Here is a 21,500-nt window from a genome sequence, read left to right as displayed (position 1 = left end):
CTGGCCTTGAACACCTCCAGGGATGGGGCCTCAACAACCTCTCTGGGCAACCTGTTCCAGTGCTTGACCACCCTCAAAGTGAAAAACTTTTTCCTAATGTCTAATCTGAACCTGTCCTCTTCTAGTTTAAAGTAATTTCCCCTCGTCCTATCACTACGTGTCCTGTAAAAAGTCCTTCCCCAGCTCTCCTGTAGGCCCCCTTTAGATACTGGAAGGCCACAATAAGATCTCCCTGGAGCCTTCTTTTCTCCAGCCTGAACAGCCCCGACTCTTTCAGCCTCTCCTCATAGGAGAGGTATTCCAGCCCTCGGATCATCCTCGTGGCTCTCCTCTGGACATGCTCCAGCAGGTGGGACTTATGTTGAGGACTCCAGAGCTGGATGCAGTCCTCCAGGTGGGGTCTCACGAGAGAGGAGTAGAGGGGCAGAAGCACCTCCTTTGACCTGCTGGCCACACTTCTTTTGATGCAGCCCAGGATACGGTTGGCCTTCTGGGCTGTGATCGCACGCTGCTGGCTCATGTTGAGCTTCTCGTCAATCAGCACCCCCAGGTCCTTCTCCTCAGGACTGCTCTCCAGCCAGTCCCCACCGAGCCTGTATTTGTGCTTGGGATTGCCCCAACCCAGATATAAGACCTTGCACTTGGCCTTGTTGACCTGCATGCGGTTGGCTTGGGCCCACCTCTCCAGCCTGTCCAGGTCCCTCTGGATGGCATCCCTCCCCTCCAGCATGTCTACCTCACCAAACAGCTTGGTATCATCGGCAGACTTGCTGAGGGTGCACTCGACCCCCCTGTCCATGTCACCGACAAAGATGTTGAACAGTACAGGCCCCAGTACCGACTCCTGAGGAACGCCAAATATTTTAACCGCCAAATGTTGTACCAACAGGTACACAACATTTAAAAACCCTGCATTTCCCAAAACCAAACTGCTCGGTCACTTTTTCAGACAAGGGCATGTTTCCTGTGCCCCTTGGCAGGGTGTTGTGAGCTGTGGAGCTCCAGGTCCCACTACTGAAGGCAGTGAAATTCAAGATAATGCACTGTTTTTACAACATTTCCCTCACCCTAACTTTGATCGCTCCAGGAGGAGCACGTTGCCTTTCTCAGATCTCATGCTGAGTCTTCATATACAGAGTGCAAAGAGCTGGCACCTGAAAAATGTCTGGTATTTCCTTCAGTTTAATTTTCGAAGAAAAATCCCAGCTTGGTACCACCTCTCCCACTGCCATTCGATTTTTGCAGTTATGCTGGACATCAGAGCACTTGCTGGGCTCTGTTTTATTTAAGTTTGAAGTGTTTACAGCCTGTATCCACAGAGGCATTTGGGCTCCTAACACCCAATAGGACGTTTTAAGAATTTGAATATGCTTGTAGATCTGAACCTAAATTCATCTTGGATCTAACCTTCTGTACTACAGATGAGACAGCATGGGCCATGAGGCATCTTAAGAACAACTTGTGTGGCATGAAGTGCTGTGCTGCCCCAGGCAGAGGCGGGGAAGGATCTGAAGGAGACCCCAGGGGAGCCCAGGCCTGAAGACCTGCCAGACTGCACCAGCTGGAAAGGGCTGCTCCAGCTGGGAAGCACCGACAGTCACTCAATATGGAGTTCAGAGGACGAGGAATGGAGGAAGGATCACATAAAGATTTGTTACGATGTATTTTTATGTGCTTAAAAAATTACTCTGTTTATGTAACATGTTTATCTAGAAAAAAACATAATGTAAAAATTATTTTTAACTGATTCATGCCTAACCAAACTCTCCAGGACAGAAAATGCAATGAAATAAAACCCTTAATGTCTCTCACTTCCTTCTACAGACCATTTATAGCTGTGGGAAAGAGCTGCACGAACTGTTTTGTGCATACGTTTACAGGAAAGGACTGTGGCAGGTATGGCGGGACAGACAGCAGCAGTATAAACCAGCCTTGCAGAGTGGAGAAAAGTGTCATTTTAGAATGAAAGGCTGTTTCTACCTCTCCTTTCATGTGATGTTAGGCCCCAAAAATACTAACAGATCACTGAAGCTAAGGAGAACAGGCAGCTGGAATAAGGTGGAAAAGGGAGAAGAGTCGTTTTGCTGACAACGTAGCTGCAGTACCCCATGGGAGAACCCCCGAGCCCTGCTCAGATCATTCCTCCGTGAGGACCAGGGGGATTATGAAGGAGCCAGTGTATTTATCGTAACTTCTGAGGCTGCCCTAGGAAGACCTAAGCCAGGCCTGCCCCTTTCTGAGGCTGCCCTAGGAAGACCTAAGCCAGGCCTGCCCCTTTCTGAGGCTGCCCTAGGAAGACCTAAGCCAGGCCTGCCCCTTTCTGAGGCTGGCCTGAGCTGCCGGCACTGCTGTACCCAAAGCCACAGGGACGGCATCACAGAGAGCATGGGAATAAGGCACTTGTATGTACAGGCATTTCTTAAATCCTGGGAGGCATCAGGCCCTCGAGACACCATGTAGCCTTTTCCACGTACTCCCAGATCTTAACACACGTTAGGAATTTAAAGTTACTTGAGAAGGTAAAAATGGCTGGACTGAGCTATCCATCCCCGCACCCGCTCTCTGCCAGTGGCCAGCGGCAGCGGAGCGGGGCAAGTGCAGCAACAGCAAGGCAAGGGCAGTGTAATGCCTCCCCCTGCCCAGCCTGCCGGCAGCTGGCAATCCGCGCTTAGATCAGACCTCCATGGTTTGTCAGTCCCAGAGAAAGAGTCCTAAAAGGCTATCCTAGAAAATACAAAAACCCAAGAAAAGATACAGAGAAAGCACGTCAAAGAGGGGTATTATTGCAAAGCACAAGAACATTCCCAGCACATAGGCACATTAAGAAAAAAGAGAGAGGAAAATTTAAAAAAAAACCCCAACCTGCCATTAATACATGAAGTAGAAGCAAGGAAACTTTCTCTTCAGAGACTATCAGTTTAACATGGTGTCAAGGAGTTGAAAGTTAACATGGTACAGGCCCATCAAAGTGAAAAAAAGTTAGGGAAACACCTGGGCAGTCTTAGGAGAGGTAGGAAAAGTATCAAAAATGTTAAGTGAAGAGATAGCCAGAATAAACAGCAACTTCTTATTGGGAAGAGTGTGGTAGATAAGCATTTGTTTGACAAGTGGTATTTAAACAAAAGAGCTTTTGGCATTTAAAGAAGAATGCAGGCAGAAGATTCTTCTTATCTTCTCAGACACAAAGGGTGGATATATAAAATATGTGCATGTTGATCATCCGAACAGAAAATGCCATCTCACTAAGGGCTTATGCACACATGGAGTGCTGCGGAAGCAGCTGTTTCTGAGCAGGCCTTCAGTGAGAACACACTGGAAATACTTCTTAGCATTAAAAGAGATAAGCCTTTAAGCTAACAGGTCTGTGCAAAAGCTTATGCCAATCTTTTGCAAAGCAAATATCTTATTATTTAAATACACGTGTATTCTCCTCAGGCATAGTGATCGTGGTCTTTGTTCAGCTGAAAACGGCTTTCCCCTCTTGAATGCAGTCTTCTTGAGCAGTAATGTCTGGGAATGATAAGAGGGTCCCTCAAGGATCACGGTGACGTTATAGCTTTGTCAAACATGTATTAGCAAACAGTACGAAATCACTGCGGTCATCTGTATGGCATAAGGGAATCACAATACTTATTAAGTCTTAAACATCAAACATGAGCCTTTTACTAGGACTTTACTTCATGCCTCCTCCTTCCCTCTGCTTTGCCCAGCAAGGCTAGATGTCCTTTCCTTGCAGCACAGCACCATGGCCTCTCTTCCATGCCAAGAACTGAATGCAAAAGCCACTGTCCCCCTGCGTCATGTAAATTGAACAGTCAGGCTAGTTCTCATTTCTGCGACAGGATACGAGGTTGGCTCGTGTGCCTGAGGAAAAGATACTGGAGACATGTTTGCTACTAATATACTTACAAGGTTCATAAAATCTGCCACCTTTACTCACATGAATAAAACTCATTGAACTCAATGAGGCTGAATACACAAGACAGGATTGTTGCACGTGACAAGGCTGCATGTGACAGGATCTATGCAAAGAAGATAAATTGCTTCTTTGGAAGCATTTTAAAGGGAAAAAAATGCAAAAAGAGCTGATAAGTCTTGGTTTTATTCACAAACAAGTTCCCAGATGTTTTTCTAGAATATCTGAAAGGAGCTTAGGTTTGTTGGGAAAGTAGCTGCATCCCACCCCATTCACACCCATGCTAACACCTAAGGCAACTAATGAGAGACTTGTATTTTCTATGCTCTCCTTGCACGTCAGAGAGCAAGTCCTCAATCATCTTCATGAGCCTTTTGTTGGACTTTCTCCAGTATGTCCGCGTCCTTCTTGTACTGGGGAGCCCAGAACAGGACCCAGCACTCCAGGTGTGGCCTCACCAGTGCTGAGCAGAGGGCAAGGGTTACCTCCCTCTAACACAGCCCAGGAAGCTGTTGGCTTTCCTCGGCTCCTTTTTACCTGCAGAAGTCAGGATTCTGGTACTTTAGTGAAGGAAAATTGTGATAGTAACATATCATATCCTTCAGACATCCAGCAGAGGACAACATCACATTCAGTAGAAGAAGAAAACAAACTCAGTAAAATACACAACAAATTCCTTTTACTCAAATACCAGACTGCGTTTGCTGTCATAACAAAAGGAGCTGTTTTGAGCTGCTACAAAGAGAAATACAGATTTTTGTGAAAAATGCTTGAAATGTATTTCAAATACCCACAAGTGATGTGTCAGCCAGTTACAAGTTTTGTACACACCTGCAAGCCTCCTGATACGCAAAATGCTGTATGCTACATATGCATGGAATCAAAGCACTCTGAGTGATATTCTTAATACTTAAATTGTAATTGACTTTAATGAGGATGAACATTTATCTTGAATAAATTAATGTAAGACAATATTGAGAAATTCTAAATTAATTTGCATTAGTGGAAATTAATCATTCCGTAGAATTTTAATAGGCAATTCTGAAGATACTGTGCTGTCTGCTTGAAAAGACTTTTTCTTTAAAGTGTATTAAGGCATTTTTGTGAGCATTTGTTTTTTAACTCTTCAGCAGGACCAAAAATATGGTAAGTCTAGGCTTTCTAAACATGTTTCCTTTCTCCACCCTGCTGTCTGGGAATTCTGGATATGCCACTCTGATTAAGCTGCTGTTGAGTCTGGAAACTCTTGGCACATCAACTGTGTATTTACACATCAGTTCTCAATAGTTTTCCCTGAGAGTCAAAGCACTGCCAGAGGGATATGCACTTGCCCTAAGTCTGACACTTCTGGGTACATAGCACTCGCTATGCATGCACTGCCCAGCTTATATTCTTATACGCCAGAAACGATCGGTATCAGACTCGCTCTGCCAGAACACAAGCGCCAGGTCCAGCACCACTCAAAGATGTTAAGGACACACTCTACCTGTGCAGCTCGTGTGATTGCACACAGCGATCCCAGACAGGAATATGACGGCTCTAATATCGACACCAATTACGTGCTCACTGCCAAGCCCACTGAGATGCTCGTCTGTGTAAGCTCTGGCTCTCCCTGCCACTGCTCGGGACTCACGGGGTTTGGGCAAGGCTACACAAAAGGAAGTCCCTCCTTCTGGGCCAAGGAGGTCTTGTATGCTTCCAGATACTGTGTAACCATTTGGCTCTCATTTTTCATTTTCAGAAGTATAAAGTAAAAGGAAATTCTTCAAAACAAACATTTGTTTTGTTTAAAAAAGGAGAAGAGATCGTGCTGCTCTTCCTGTGCCCTCTCTCTGGTGGGGCAGTGTTCACCGTTCACCTGTGATGCAGAGAGGTGCCTGGGGCTGCCTCTTCCCCCAGAGGCTTGTTGGGAATAGGAGGCACCCCAAAGTGCACGTGAAGCTCTTCAGCCCTGCTTTTCCCAGACCTCTTAAAGAGGGCAGCGTGTGCCTTTTTCTCAGTTGGGAGGGCTGGCACTGACACTACTCTTTCGGCTCCAGCTTCTGTCCTTCCTTCCTGGCTGTGTTTGAATCAATTTGCTGAACATAATAGCAAATATACCTCTCTAGTGTGATTCTAGATAACAAGCTGTGCAAGGGGTTATGGCGATGGCAATTCTATCTAATTTAGGCACCCCTGGTCCTTCTGAGTAGCACTTCCCTTTAGGAAGCTTTCCAGAGTGAATTACTTGTGGTGCAACAATACTACTTGTGCAATAAAGCATTGTTCATCGTCTGAAAGAGTGGTAGAATATGGCTGTTTGCAATTTTGAGCCTTAACCTGAAGCATATGTGACTGGCTAAAGAAATGGACATTCACCTTAGACAACACTCCATTCCCCTCTCTACCCTTCCCTCCTCCAAAAAAACAAAGGAAACAACCATACAGCTGTTTCAGTAAGGGATGTTCCTTTCCCATATGCCCTACAGCGGTTCAGAAAATCAACTGGTATTTCAGGTGCAATAAGAATGAAGGATTGGACTTGGCATCATTATCTGAATTCATGAATAAATGCGTACAGAAGAACTTTGTCCCTTCAAAGGGTCATGAGACATTAGCTGGTTTGACTTCTTATTTAGGACGAGTAAGCAGTTTAGTCTCTCAGGGGATTATTATAGTTAAATTACAGCCTCATATGCTCTTCATGAGACAAGAAGGACGTTTTCATGAGCAGCTTTTTCTTACAGTTGCGGTCAATCTTAATATATGAAGGACACAGCTTCCTATTTGTTTCCAGTTAATTTCAGAATTATTTTGCTTCAGATGTCTCTGAAAACAAACAAAACAAAATGACAGGGTGAAACAGGAAACCTTTACATTTGGATTTAAAAATTACACAGAGACTAGAGGTGAATGAGCTTTTGAGTCAAATTAATGGCTGCAAGTTAGGGCTCATCTGTGTCGTAAAACGGGTTGTCAGTACAATTATACCAGCAACCCCAAGACTACAGCAAAAATAAAGCTAATATATGACCCCGACACAGCTATGCCAGCAACTTCGCCTAAGTGTGTGAAACTCATACAGTAAATTTTTCTTTACTAGTATAGCTTATGCAGTTTAGGGAAATGTTTGACCTATACAGGGCAGAAGAGCTCATTTAGTCAGTGTAAGCTGTGACTCCAGCAAAAAGTTTCCCCGGTGTTTCTCCAGTGTGACTGCGCCCGTGATGCCTGTGTCATGTTGCTGGTCTGGCAGACGTGAGAGAAGAGAGAGGCTTGGAAAGAGGCTTCCAACTGGTGTGCCCTGCAGCTGGGGTAACAGAGATGCAGGCCTGGAGGGAAGTTAATTAATAACTTAATATTTAATGGTGATATGCCAGAGTGCTGAGACTTCACCAGCGGGGTCTGTTCCCAGCTCTGCCACACTACAAAAAACACATGTTTTAATGTGCCTTCTAGGGGAATAGCAAGACCTGTGCATGTAGGAAGAACATCTAGATAATCGTGGTAGTCTGGTAGTCTTCCCTGCCCTTAGGGTCTCCGAACATACAACTGCTTTGAGACAGGCTGCTTGAAGTCCTGCCTGTGTCGAAGCTAAGGACCGAATTGCAGATCTCAGAGCAGCACACTACTTATTTGCTCTCTCTCGACTCTTCCTTCCTTTGTAATCAGCATTGATTGCACCCTGGGAAAAAAGCTTCAGTTTGCACATTAGGGAAAAATGAAACTACCAGATTTTACAAAAATTACCTAACAATGAAAATTAGCAGAGTAGGCGATGCCCCCAAATCTGCTTTGAAAAATACTTAAGAGGAGGGGGATTTTCAAAAATGCTGAGAACATTCAATTCCAGTCACTGATTTGGGTTCCTCGCTACAATATTCCTGAGGTTGCGAAGTTTGCCTCAGCCTTTCATCTAGAGGCAAGGGGAGCTACAAAAGAAACAGCTAGCTTAAAGGGTCAGTGATATGAAAGTTCCAGAGATATATGGCAGAAAAACAGTACAAAAGGATTAACGAAGATGCAGTGGGGTCAGAAAGGTTGGGTTTCAACTATAGCACTGTCTGTAGCCCTCTGTTATGCAGGAACCTACATCTCAGCACAACCAAGGTAAAAAAAAAAATTCAACCTCAGTCTGTTTCATACAATTACTTTTTAAAAAATCAGTACAAATTGAAAATATAGAAAAGTACTTTGTTCAAACAAAAATGCCTCAACTGTTCGTGACAAGAAGAAAACACAGCTGTGTAGTTTTTTCATTCCCTATTGCATTTCTACTTTTCCTTTTTTGCCTCATATTTAATAAGCACCCAAGCTTAGTCAGCTGAGACCATTCCTTTTCCGGCACTTGTGTGAAGTTCAAGTCCAGAGAGCACCATCCTGAAACTACCTGACACCCCTACTCATTTTCAGCTCTCCGGGTGGCTGGACCGTGTTGCTTCCATCCTTTTCCAGCCATGAGGTTGCAAGCAGTTATCAGCACTGGAGATAGAAGCTGCCTTCTCTGGTTTTACTGTTGTTTTTTTGTTGCTGCTCCTGCATGCCTCCATCTCATTTTTGTTTGCAGGGACACAGGGTAAGACATTATAACGGCACCAGAGCTATTCCAGTTCGTTCCAATTAACATTGTCGCTCTCCATTTTTCTCACACCCGAGAAAAAACACTATTGACATCTTTAATGCCTTCTAAAAGACTGTCAAACTAAGGACTTTCCCTATTAAAAAAAAAAAAAAAAAAAAGAAAACCTAACAAAATCCCAAAGGAAAGAAACTTTGCTGTTGAAAAGAAAGACACATTTTAAATATGTTCGCGTTTTTTTTCCTACTTTTTCTTGAATCTTTCATGAAAGGTTAAAATATGTTAATGGTGGTTGTTGCTATAGTAAGCTCAGGCATCTGTAGTCAAGTCCGTTATTTCATTGCTTATTGTTCTGGAGTGATGAGGTCATGTCAACATCATTGACCCTCTGGGCACATGTATTCTATCAAAATTAACATAGCAATGACCTGAGGCAAATCTCTGTTCTTTCTTTCTCTCTCCTGCTTAGGGTGAAGACTAGCTCTTACTAGTATCATCCTGACATGCTTTGGCCCTGATTGTGGAAAGATTTTTTGGGGGCACTGGTGAATCACTGCAAATAATAAATAATGATGTCCTGAAAGTACACCTGACTGTTGAGATTTACTTCTGTATTTCATTAAAACAATTTTTCCCTCTAATGACTCTATTTTAAAGTAATTTGGATCAATAGATTTCATTTTGATGGATCATATATACCAAATAATTAAAAGTGGATATTAATAAATAGCTTAAATGTCCTGAGAAAGGGAGGGATCATGGGTGGGAAATGATTGACTGATGAGTTCTTGAAGTAGAACTAATTTGATTGGATGTTAAACATTTAGTACAGATAAAAGAGACAACTAATTTTTGTGCATTATTTGCCTGCAAGTAAGACTAAACCAGCTAATTTCACTGTTTTTAATAGCCCCTTCAACCAGCTGTGCAGCATACATGCTCAAAAGCTGATTTTTTAAAGTCCATCAATCATTTTACCTGGCTAGATATTTTATAGGGCTTTTGACTGCATTAAAGGTTAATTTCATATGCCCACATCAAATCCATATTTCTCAAAATGCTTACAAGTACAAGTGCGGAAGCTTGATAGAAAATTTAAGAGCTAGATAGAAGCCATAATGGAAGATTTCTGATGGTCGGGGGGAGACCAGCAGGCTGGAGGAGCTACGTGCTCCTTGGCTAGCTAATGATTTCAGAGGGTGGATGGATACTTCTGTCATCGACCGAGGATAATTTATGGGATTGCTTCATAATCCAAGACAGAGAGTGATCTCCCTCAAGGCAGCAAAGGTCCTTTCTTTCATGTTTTCCTAGAGCCCTCAAAGAAGACAACTGCTAAAGTGAAAACTTGTCTCTATTGATAGCGAGTTTAAAGGGCAGGTGGATAAAGACTTAAAGGAGCTAATGCCAAGACAGTAAGTAAGGTAATTAGAGGCTCATCCTATAGGCTGGCATTACTTCTTGAAACTGTGCTGTTCCCTTAATGTCTATAGTCAAAGGGCTATTCTGGTCAAAAGAGAGTTACTTTCTCTCTTTCTTGACTTCTTTATGAGATAGAGCAAGTCCCCATCCTCAGTGGCACGTGGACTGAGAAAGTAATGCATTATGTGAAACGTCCAACTTTGTTTCATTTTTCAATCTTTCCTGTAAATTTGGTGTGGCTGTGGCTGTGAACCGGGGAAGGGGTGGCCTCACAGATACCAGACACATGCCCTGTCATGATTCTGAGGGGTCTGAGCATTTCAGAAAAAAATAAGAGCTTATTTCAGATTCAGTGTGCTGCTTAACCCAAATAGAATAGAGACATTGCGTTCCATTTTAAAATAATTACAAAGTGCATTCTGAAATAAAATACCACTTCATGATAAAATCGTTTTTTAAATCTCTGAAACACAACATTTCAAGTTTTGCTGCATTTTCAAGAGTTTCTTTTAACAAGAGAAGCAATTTAGCTGAATCAAGTGAAGTTCATGGAAGGTTCAGCTAAGACAGAAAAGATCTTGGACTACACAGTTTCACTCAGATCTAGAAAAAAAGGTATAATCTGCGTTTAGCTGGAAATGATGCTTGGAGCTTTTCAGAAGTACAGGCCCTCTTCACTAGCACTTTATGTCTCTGCAGACTGCCAGAGCAGAACCTTGAGGATTTAGTGAAAAAGCAGATAATTCTTGAAAGCTTTTTAAGAGACAAACCTTAGTCATGCACAGCAAGGTGTCCGCTTCTAAAAAGAGGAAAAGGATTGCATTTAAAGTACTATAATTTGTTACAGCAAACTGGCACAAATCAGAAAAATTAGACAAGCTTTCTGAGACAAAGCCTTTCTCTGGGTTTCTGTGTGGTTTTGTAAGAATAACTGTTGGTCTAATTAAGGTTTTGTCTCCACCTGCAAACCTGGTCTTGCCTGTGCACTTCCATCATCAGAATAACCACAGGTACCAGTTTGACAAAGGTGACATTGCTAAGAGTGACAGGGGGTCACAGGCAGCAGCTCAGAGGTGCCCTTCCTGCATTGTTCACAGAAGACTGAGGGCAACAGTAGCAGCTCCCAGGGGAAACCCTCCCTCGTTTTGGGGAGTGAAGGTTACCAGCCGATCTGAAAAATCACTCTGCCCACACTTGTTTGCATTCGTAAATGATCATAGGTCACACTCACCTTCTTCCTTCAGAGAGTGCATGCTTATTTCGAACCGTGGCATCTTGAAATACTTTTCTTATGTTTTCAATTATGTTTTCATCCACATAGTCATAGTTATGTTCTTCTTCCTCTTCCTTTTCTGCCTCACAGTTTCCAAGTCCCTTATTTGTTAGATCTGAGCAATTAGCAAAAAATAACTGTAAGGAAATGTAAGACTCTGCCCTTGCCCCCCAAAATGTACAATTCATACAGACAAACACAAAAGCAAAAATCAAACGAAGCAATGTTCTCCTCACTTTTCTGATTTTCACAGAGGTCTTAAATGACTTGCTCAAGTTCCTGAACAATACCAGTTGAGGATTTTGTAAAAGAGTCTTCGCTCTTAAGAATTCCTCTTTCAGTTTTCGCATATTTGTACCACCAAGTCTGTGGTCAAACCAGATAGTCTGTTGTTCATTCCCTGCTAGCTGTCCACTGATAACTCTAAGGTATAATAAAATGGTTAAAAAGTACGATCGCTGACAGTGTAAAAGCAGGCAGTGAAAATTGTCTGACGATATCAAGAGAAGAGCAGTCCACCTGCCGTGTGCAGCACCTACCACCCCTATTGTAGATTTGTTCCCATGCTCTTGTATTTCATTGCCTGAAGAGACGAGCCTCTGCAGCTAGGAAGCTGTGTTGTTACTTTGGAATTTCCTAGAGCCATAACCCCCAGTTTCGTCTTACTCAGAAGGTGGTATAAGAGATACAGGATTGAAAGTGGTTTGAGGTTAAACTGAAAAGTTTTGAAGTATATTTCGTCATGTTCACCTAGACCAACCTGGACAATACTGAGGACAAACCTTCCAAAACGCAGTGGCCTTTTCCCACAAGGGCAGAGACCCTCATGGGAGGCCTCTTTGCAGCTTCAGAGTTAGGGTGGGCTCTGCTCTGATTCTTGGCACAGCAACAGCTTCTTGGCACAGCAACAGTTTCTTATTCCAGCTCACATTGAGACCTACAGGCCCCAGGGTCTCCTCCCCTGCTGGGTGGTCCTACTGCTCCCCTGGGGCTGGAGGTAGCTCCACAAGGCACACGAAACTACTGGTCACATGGAACAGGACCTGCAAGTATCAGTCACTGAGTGCCCCATGTCCCCCCTCTGGAACCACCACGTTCCTTGGCCCAGGCTTGTGGTGGGGAAGAGCCAGGTGGCAGTAGGACCAGCCAGGACTGAGGCAGAAATACAGAGGTTCTTCTGCCAGGACCAGCTCACCCATGGGTTTTATCAGGAAGCCTCACATTTAATGGAACTGAGAGGATACTCTGTTTCTAAAGCATAAAGTTTCACCTGAAATGGCAGAACAGTGTGACACTGCTTTTGGCACAGTGCTTTTGGTTCCTGTTTGGTTAATTTGATATGAAATAACCTGAAACAACCTGCAAATGTGCACAAGGCCTCACAGCCTATCTGATCTCCCAGCAAGGCCGTGCTTGTCAAACGGGTCCTTCTTCATGGGGCTAAGCTTCTCAGACAAGAATACTCCCAAAGTTACTCTTGCAACCATCATGTGCCCCTTCACCAAGAAAATAGCTGTATATTCTCTCGGTGGTCTCCAGACTCCACTTGTGTTATTCCTGAAACTCTCCATGGCAGAGGTGTCTCTCTGTGAAAAACTGGTTAGGACTAATTTCTTTCTGAAGTTGTGATTCTCTCCTTTATAAATTTTTTAAGGCCAGAAATAACCATTAAGTTAATCAAGCACCTGTCTGGCCACATCAGCACAGAGTTTCCACCTGCTACTTGTTAGGAATGCGTAAATTAGCAAAGTATTTCCAGATCTAGGCATCAAAAGGAAAAGAAAAAAACAAAACCCAAACCTATGATGAGAAATTTAATTAAGATCTCACTCACACATGCGGCTACTATCTTGTTAATAAGAATTTCCAGGTTTGTAGTTCATTTGCAAGTTGGCTGTGTTTGATATCAGTAAAAGTAAACTAATGAATAAAACAGGCACTGAAAGAATAAGCTAATCCCTGTGATTCAGCAAGGGAAATATTGTTTGGGCGCTTAGATTTGCTAATACGGATATAAAGTGCAGATTGCTCATGGATGGCATAGCTAGACTTTCTTCTTTCCTAAACACACGCAAACAAAATGATACGCTTCCAAGCAAGACAGCTCAAGGAGAAAGGAAATTAATGTCATCAGGCCAGACTAAATCACAGCTGTCCCCAGTCCCAAACCTGTGTAGGATGCCTTCTGAAATGTATATATTTACACTTCAATAAAGCATTAAACAATGAATGCGACAAGCTGAATGATCCCAGGGGATTTCTGAACAGCGAAATCAATGCAATTTGCTTCCCTGTTTGAAAAAAAATCTATTAGCCTCAACACTGAATTACTGAATCAGATATGCCATCTCAGCCTGCTAGGAAAACAAGGTTTATGTCATTGTCCTGTCTATCCATCCATCTGTCAGTCTCTTCAGTACTTTTAAAAGTTTTTTTTGCCAATTTCAGTGAGATTTGAAAAGGGGGCAGAAGTCTCAACGTGGTTACAAAAGCGAGAGTTGAATTAGTTCCTCTATTGAAAGAAAAGCATGCAGAACACAGCTGTTATACACTCCATTTGGCAGCAGACAGCAGGATAAATCAGTGCATGCATATCTGTTGGCCACTCAACACACACATAGCTCCAGACCTACTCTTTTACATTTGATAGGAGTGCCATAAGGCGAGTTTTGGTTATTATCAGGGAAGGGGGAGAGAAGCAGTAGGGGACAGCAGACCTGAATACTTATTAAATCAAATTTCATTAATTCTGTTCTTCCTGGAACAATTTGTATAATTATGTTTGCCTTTATTGTGGAAGGGTAGTGCTCTGCAGACTAAAAATTTCCATTTATCTCACTTGTATCCTTGAGTGGGTAGGATTTGGGTTTTTTTTCCTCAGAATATACTTGTTGTTTTTTTATAAATTTCAAGGTCACAAACAGTTGTTGCAACTCCCCATTCTGCCCTCCTCCAAAATGTAGGCAACAGAAGTAACCCAACCCATCAGAGCCCCTGCTTGAATGCAACCAGTGCTGGAAACCCCAACTCACGTACATACGAGGCTGCACACCTAAAGGCCCCTCGCCGTGGCCATAGCAGTTTTATAGCTGTGGTAAATATCTCCATTCAGGATTTATGCTGCATAAATTAACATTCAACCACATAATAACATTTAGCGTTTATTTATACCTAATTTCAAAACAATAGTTGTGAATTATTATGTGCAATAATACTGTGAACTAAACACAGTAGAACCACATCCTTATTTCTGCACAGCACTTATGTGAAAATGCACAGAATTGAAGGCATTTGCATAAGCCAAATCTCTGAACAGTAGCATTTTATTTGCTGTGGGCCTGTTTCTGATGCTTCTCAGTGCTAATGAGAACTAATTCCTTAGAGAGAGCTACAGAAAGCTATTGAGTGATAGTAGAATCAGAGCCCATAAAACTAATGGACTGTTCCTTGAGCTGGTATCCATCAACTATACCTTCACACGATGATGTAGGCTGTCTTTAAAAACTGTTAAGTGCCACAATCAAAATATTTCATATGCGCTGTAGGGTTGTAATTCATGTATAGGCAATGTTAAACAGTGTTTCAACAGCTCTTGCAAATGAGAAATAGTCGCCATGAGTTTTAAACAATCACATATTTCAGGGCCCATCATACCTTCCCGCAAGAGGGTAAGGAGAAGGGCACAGGGCACCGTCACGTTCCCCCCCGGGGTCCCAGGTGTTGCTCTGACGGGGCTGGTGGAGCAGAGCCCTGCATCACTGCCAGAGAGCGGGAGAGCTGACTCATGTGAAGTCCCCTTCGGTTACCCTACACATAACGCTGCAATACCTCCTCCTTGCAACCACTTCCACAAGCTCCTGCCTAGAACCTCTGTGTGTTACTGCAATTAAAATCAGTCATATCTAATAAACGAGGGAAATATATAAGGATTCAGAGCCTATGCTTTCTTTCTCCTGCTGTACAAGTTAGACTTTAGATAAAAAGAAAGCTGATGATTGAAAATGTTTAATATAATTTACTAAAGTGTATTTGCCATCCTATGAAATTATGTGATATCCTTTTTTTAAGTCGTTTTCTTACCTTTTTATAAACTTGTCTCAGAAGATGTGCCAGCCAAGAATAACTTTTGTGTTCACAGCCCAAGAACCAGGAAGAGTCCGATTATTTTTTTAAAGATAGTTAAAAAAACATAAAAGCCAAATGATCTAATAACAGTTTTGCCCTAATCAAAGACTGACCTGAAATGTAGAAGCTGAAAAGAGTTGTCATACATGCATACAGTAAAGGATTCCTAATTCATGTTGCTTATCGTTATGTGCCAAATTCAGAGCGCTAGTATGAAATCCCTGTAATGTCACCAAATAAAGAAAAGCTTTTTTTTCAAAATTAATCAGAATTCTATGTTTTGCTTTAAATTTTGGGGGATATTATGTTTCATTCATTTTAATATTTGGTTTAGAGCACAACCCCATAACCACATGTATTATCCTAATTGATGGGACAGCAAGCTACAGCACAGGGGCAGAAATTTCTTAAACCATCTTCGTTGCCAAATTTATATAGAATTTATATGGGCATCTTAAACTGCAATCAGAAGGCCCCTTCCCTTTTTTCTTTCTCTAACCTGCTAGCCTCCTAAATCAAGTGCCTGAAGTCAGAATATATAAATATCTTCCCTAAAACATCCTGGCATGAATAAACAAAATCAACATAAACACTTTTTTATTGCAGACTGTAACAACTCCAGAAACCTTAGCGATGAGCAAGAAGATTAGGTAATGTTTTCGAAACTCCACTTAGAATAAATTTCAAGGTTAAAGAAAAACTGATACAGCAGATTTCTGATGAGAGTTATTATCCTACAGATATTGGTATTCTTTCTAATGAATTCAAATTCAGTCAAGTATAAGAAAATAAGATAATATCTTTAGTGGCCAATTCAGGTTTAATTGCAACAGATGAAAAATGTTCAATTTCTGAGAAACAAAGGTAATAAATCCTATCTTTATTAACAGGAGCTCTGCAAGGAAACACAATAGAGACCTTAAAACCGAAAGAAAAACATGTTGCTTTTCTTTTCGGAACTATCTGGCCTTTGGTAAGAAATAGTAATTGTGTCCGTAACTGTTTTTTTTGAGAGCACAGATTCAACATCCTTATTAGGGATTTGAAACAGGTTGGTGCTTTGCAGGGTGGCTTAACATTCACCAGTAGAAGTTTAAAGATTAGTCAGTGAATGGTGCATTTCCTCCCACTCAAAACCCACAGGAGTGTGTCTGTGTTATTAGTTTTGACATATTTTCTAATCCATTATCTTGTGAATTAGCAGAGCAGAGTATACTCTCTGGAACAGGCAAGCTTGCTGCACGCAACAGCGGACTCATGGGGATCCCTTGGCTGGCCAGGAAGAACTGCTATATCATCTAATCCAATCTCCTGTATAATTCTGCAGCTATCTTTGAACTAAACCAAATAATTCTGGGCTATACTAACACACATCTTTCACCTTTAGCTTTGATTTTGGTATGTCAGCATATGATCCATCACTGCTTTTTGGTCTAGGTTAAATTTGTCTAGCCCAAACTCACACTATACTTAAATTTAAGCAAAGTTTGTACAGGGATATACTCCAAGGCAATTGGATGAGAAGGCATTTGCTAGCCTTGCAAAAGAAGAAACATTATGATAGTACCACTGGATTTTTCTATGCATGAGCTAAACAGAGGTACTAAGAGCTTGTATGAAAAGCCTCCGTAACGAAGGCTATTCTTTATCTGGTCTTCTGTGAGTAGTCTAAGCTAGTACAGTATATAGGATGAGCTTAAAATTAACCAATTGCAGCTTTCATGAGGAATGAGGCAGGAGACATGCGATCAATGAGCGAAATCAGAAACGGCTAAGAACTGGTCCAGCCGGGAAGAGTTAGTGCCGTGACTCTTTGCAAGACCAGAGGCCAGCAAGCTGTCAGCAGCCCTAACACCATTTTTTCTCTAATAATCTTGGCCTTACACCTAGGGCTACTTGCAAAGCACAGGTCTCCAGCCATAAACTTGGGGAAATAGGTAGGAAAAATTGAACCTGATTGATACCTAAAGTGTAAAAGAAATGCATTTACTGGAAGCAGGAAGAAAAAAAATCAGTAATCTGTTGTTATGATTGACGTATGGTTCACAACCAGCGGATAAGAAAATTCTACTTTCACAGAAGCGATACCACAACAAAGGTTGGGATTTTAATGGAATGAAGGCCAAAGGAAGTAGAGCAAGAACAACTGAGAAAAGATAATTTAAAACTTGAAGTCTTCACTGGGAAAAGCTTTCTTCTCAATTAGAGTGTTTCAGAAGTAAAAACAAATGAAGAATTGGCTAAGAAAAAAAGGCGTGTGCTAGAATGTGAAAAATAGATTTAAAAAATATCAAGTGCTCTTGGATATTCTGAAAAAGGTTTATCCAGGACATATAAATAAGGCTCAATGGGGTGGACAAAAGACTAATGCTACTGGCCCAGAATGAACAGAGAGAAGGCAGGCAGACTCCAACCAGGGCAGATGAGACAGTCAGCATCATTGCCTTGTTTCTCTGCAGTGCTGAAACATGTTCAGTAGAAGGTCCAAATCAAGAATATTTGCAAAAAGTCTGAGTCTGTTTTCTAGTGTCCAGAACCGCAAACTACATGACCTAACAAGCAGCGTGAAGGAGAAGGCAGAAACTTTCCTGGTAGTGTCTCTAACAGAGGCAGCCCTCTGCCTAGCAACAGGTGAAGAGCCCACTGAGAGCTTCTGGGTTAGGATTTAGTGGGCAGGCCAACATGGGCCATGTTATGGGTGCCTGCTACAGACACAATGATTCATTAATGACATGGATGATGGGACAGAGCATACCCTCAGTAAGTCTGCAGACTTACAGACAAAAGTCGGAGGAGTGTCTCAGATGGTTGTGTTGCCATTTAGAGGGACCTGGACAGGCCGGAGGACTGAGCAGAGAAGAATCTCACGAAGTTCAGTGAAGGAAAACTCAGTGTCCTGCACCTCGGGAAGAATAACCCCACGCAACAGTACAGGTTGGGCTGACTGGCTGGAAAGCAGCTTTGCAGAGAAAAATGTGGGAGTCATGGCAGACAGCCTGACCATGAGCCAACAATGTGTCCTTGTGGCAAAGAAGTCCAACAGCCTCCTGGGCTGCATTATGCAAGGAGTGCCAGAAGAGATCCTTACCCCTCTGCTCAGCACTGGTGAGAGCACACCTGGAGTGCTGGGTCCAGATCTGGGCTCCCCAGTACAAGAGGGACATTCTGGAGTGAGTCCAGCACAGGGCCATGAAGATGATTAGGGACTGGAGCATCTGAAATAGAAGGGGAGGCTGAGAGGTCTTGGACTGCTCAGCCCAATAAAGAGAAGGCTCAGGGAGGATCTTATAACTCGGTATAAATACCTGATGGGAAGATGCAAAGATGATGGAGCCAGACTCTTCTCAGTGGTACCCAGTGGCAAAAGAAACACAAGCAGTAACAAAGACTCTCACAGCAGGAAGATGGTTCAAATACAAAGAATGGAAAACTTGGCCACCTCCCAGTCCTGTTATTGAGATGAAGCCTTAGTAAAGGTAACTCCAAACTTCTTTTTTCAGCCAAGGGATCCCAGTTTAAAAACTACTGTGGACTTCCTGTAAGAGGCACAGGAAGTGACTGCACGACACTGCTTTTTGCTGCACAAACTGAGCAGCTGCATTAAGAAAAAACTTTAAAAACTCTTGACTGTAAAACCATTATGCGGCTTTAGCCTGTGTGGCTTTCCCTGTCTGTGAGGATTCTAAACCCATCAAATCAAGCACCTACACGAGCACTGACTCCTGTGCATGTGAATAAACCAGTCCTCAGCACAAACTTTAAGCCTGGCTTACTTCCGTAAGGATGCTTTGTGCATGTTTTCTTCAGGTGCATCCCTCCCGCTTCCCATGCCTGCTTCACCCCACACAGGCTAACCCATGCACGTGATCCAACTGATCCCTGTAGCGCGGACAACGGTTTTCAAAGACAAGCCCCAGTGATTTGCAGATAGTTAACTTGGCACAAAACAGTTTGTCGTTAACCTGTCTTGGTATTAATTTTCTTCTGGGGTTTAAACAGAGGATACTGTTCTCTATAGCTGCTAATGGAAGTGTCACCATTTAGAACTATAAACTTTAACCAAATCATTAAGCAGTGACAAAACGGAGCCTGTAAGGAGATTTTTCGAAGCCACAAAATAACAAATTTGGGCTTATCTTTCAAAGCAGCCAGATGATACCAAAATACCTTTCAAAAAATAGTCCCCAAATAATCATCTTCCACAGCCATAAGGATTAGTGAATATTCAACACGCCACAGTAATTCTCCACTACAAAAGTTGTTTATGTTGTGTTTGGAAGCTTCAATATGCGTAGTTTCAAATAGGCAGGCCTTTTTAGGAGTCTCACAGACTGAATGACAAGACAATAAAGAGAAACTTTAGGGGAAGTTCTTGTATTGATGTCAATTATCAGTTAATAAATGCCGTGAGGATGAGCATTTGTGCCTTAGTCTTCCAAATTTTCCAGTGTTGCAATGAGTGTGATGTGTTCATATTTCAGAAATAGCCTGTAACCAACAGATTAATGAAATTAATTGAATTTTTTATATTAACTGCCAATTCTTTTGGATTTGCCTCTTATCATCTATGTTCTTAACTTCAGTACATTCTGAAAAAGGAAAACCTTGAAAGGTAAGTAGAAAAAACAACCAGATATCAAAAATGCTTGGGAAATCTAAGTAAATGGTGACTTTAAAAACAATTATCAATAAAGTCATTTGCTCAATATTATTATTTTCTTCAAAATACAAAAGTGTGAGTTGTTGACATCTTCATATCTTTAATGTAAATTGCTTGCTTGTCTTTAATACCTGTTGGAATCAGCATTTTTATAACAGATATGTGTAAGCATCGTCCTGAAGGAAAAGGAAAGCACATCTTTCCCACATGTCTGTTCCTAAAAACTAGTGAATATTCATGCTGCAGTGTCAAACAGAGTTTAATACCATGCTGCTCTGGAGAGCTTGGATTAATTTGCCTTACGGCATCTATGGAGGAAGAACAGAAATGTTCACTTTTCATCTCTTTTGACTAAGCCACAGATTCCAAATGAAATCACGCAAGATAATCTGTCTGTAAATTATTTGTCAGGGCTAGGGTTAAGCTTTGTTATATTAATAACTCAAACCATAAAGCTCAACTGACCTTTAATCACACTGGTGTCCACTAATGTAGTTTTCCCAGTCATGTCCTTATTCTCACGATGCACCGAATAATTTTGACAGCTAACTTGTGATTCCGAAACATCAGCAGCTTGATTTGAGCACAATTTCTTGACGGTGTCTACACAGAAATTCTGAAATTACATAGAAGAGCACATTGACTTCACATGTAAATTGTTACTCCAAACTGGATGCTTTCAGAGATATGACACGTAAGGCCAACGTTCTTCGGGTTACTTCTGTGAATTTTAACCACGAATCTTCTGTTTGTCAAAGTCAGTCATCAATCGTGTTTACCATAATGCTTGTCTTTGAGGCATGCGCATCACAAAATAACATGACCAGAAGGCATTCCAGGTGAAGAAATTACCTTTAAAACATATCTCCAGTCTCTCTTTTCTTTTTTGGGGTATATGGATTCATGTAAACACAAGGAGAGAGATTTATGTATGCCTTTCAGTTGATGCAGGTTTCTTTCTCTTTAACTATTTTTATTGTATCAATTGTTCATTTAATGAGTTCTGTAATATATTACGTTGCAAATTCATATAAAGTCTGACATTTCAATTACATTTATCAAGTAGCATTTATAGCATAGAGAATATAGTTAGACGATAGGAACAGGCAATTATGGAGCAATTAATTATAGTGTTATTGCATTGCAGAAAGCTATGTGGCTGCAATACTCACACCCTGTGAATTTCATGCACATTTTCATAATTCTGTTTTTTTTTTAACCGTGAGGTATTTATGTCATAAATACTTTCAGCCAAATACATATTTTTCACCTGTCTAAATAAGTCACTTAAAAGTGTGAAAAAATGTATCTTCAGTGAAGCTATATAGTAGCTGCAGTGTAGTTATAGTCCAATTGCAATCACTATACCAGAGAGTATACATTTTAAAAAATAATCAGTAGAGATTTTGCATTCAAAATCAAATGTAAATTTTGCTCAGCAATGACAAAGCCATTCTATTCAGAGAGAGAAGGTCATGTTGGTAAAACTGACAGGAGTTACACAGTAACAGTGCCTGATCTCTTCAGAATCAGCGCACAATTTACA

General features: G+C 41.7%; 1 protein-coding gene across 1 annotated transcript in view; it reads right to left on the bottom strand.

The window, feature by feature from the left end:
* Positions 1-11,123: 11,123 nt before the first annotated feature.
* THEMIS (thymocyte selection associated) overlaps positions 11,124-21,500 on the bottom strand; it is a gene marked incomplete at both ends in the record, with an annotated part of 78,133 nt that continues 67,756 nt past the window's right edge. Inside the window, 2 exons of the mRNA XM_082481823.1 lie at positions 11,124-11,284; positions 20,420-20,570. Coding sequence (XP_082337949.1) covers positions 11,124-11,284; positions 20,420-20,570 — 312 coding nt within the window. The remainder of the gene's footprint in view (positions 11,285-20,419; positions 20,571-21,500) is intronic.

The sequence above is a fragment of the Vanellus vanellus genome, assembly GCF_965231255.1.
Source record: "Vanellus vanellus genome assembly, chromosome: 3".
In the NCBI taxonomy this organism is placed as follows: domain Eukaryota; kingdom Metazoa; phylum Chordata; class Aves; order Charadriiformes; family Charadriidae; genus Vanellus; species Vanellus vanellus.
Note: the sequence above shows the minus strand (reverse complement) of the source record. Positions and strands in the feature narration are given on the sequence as shown.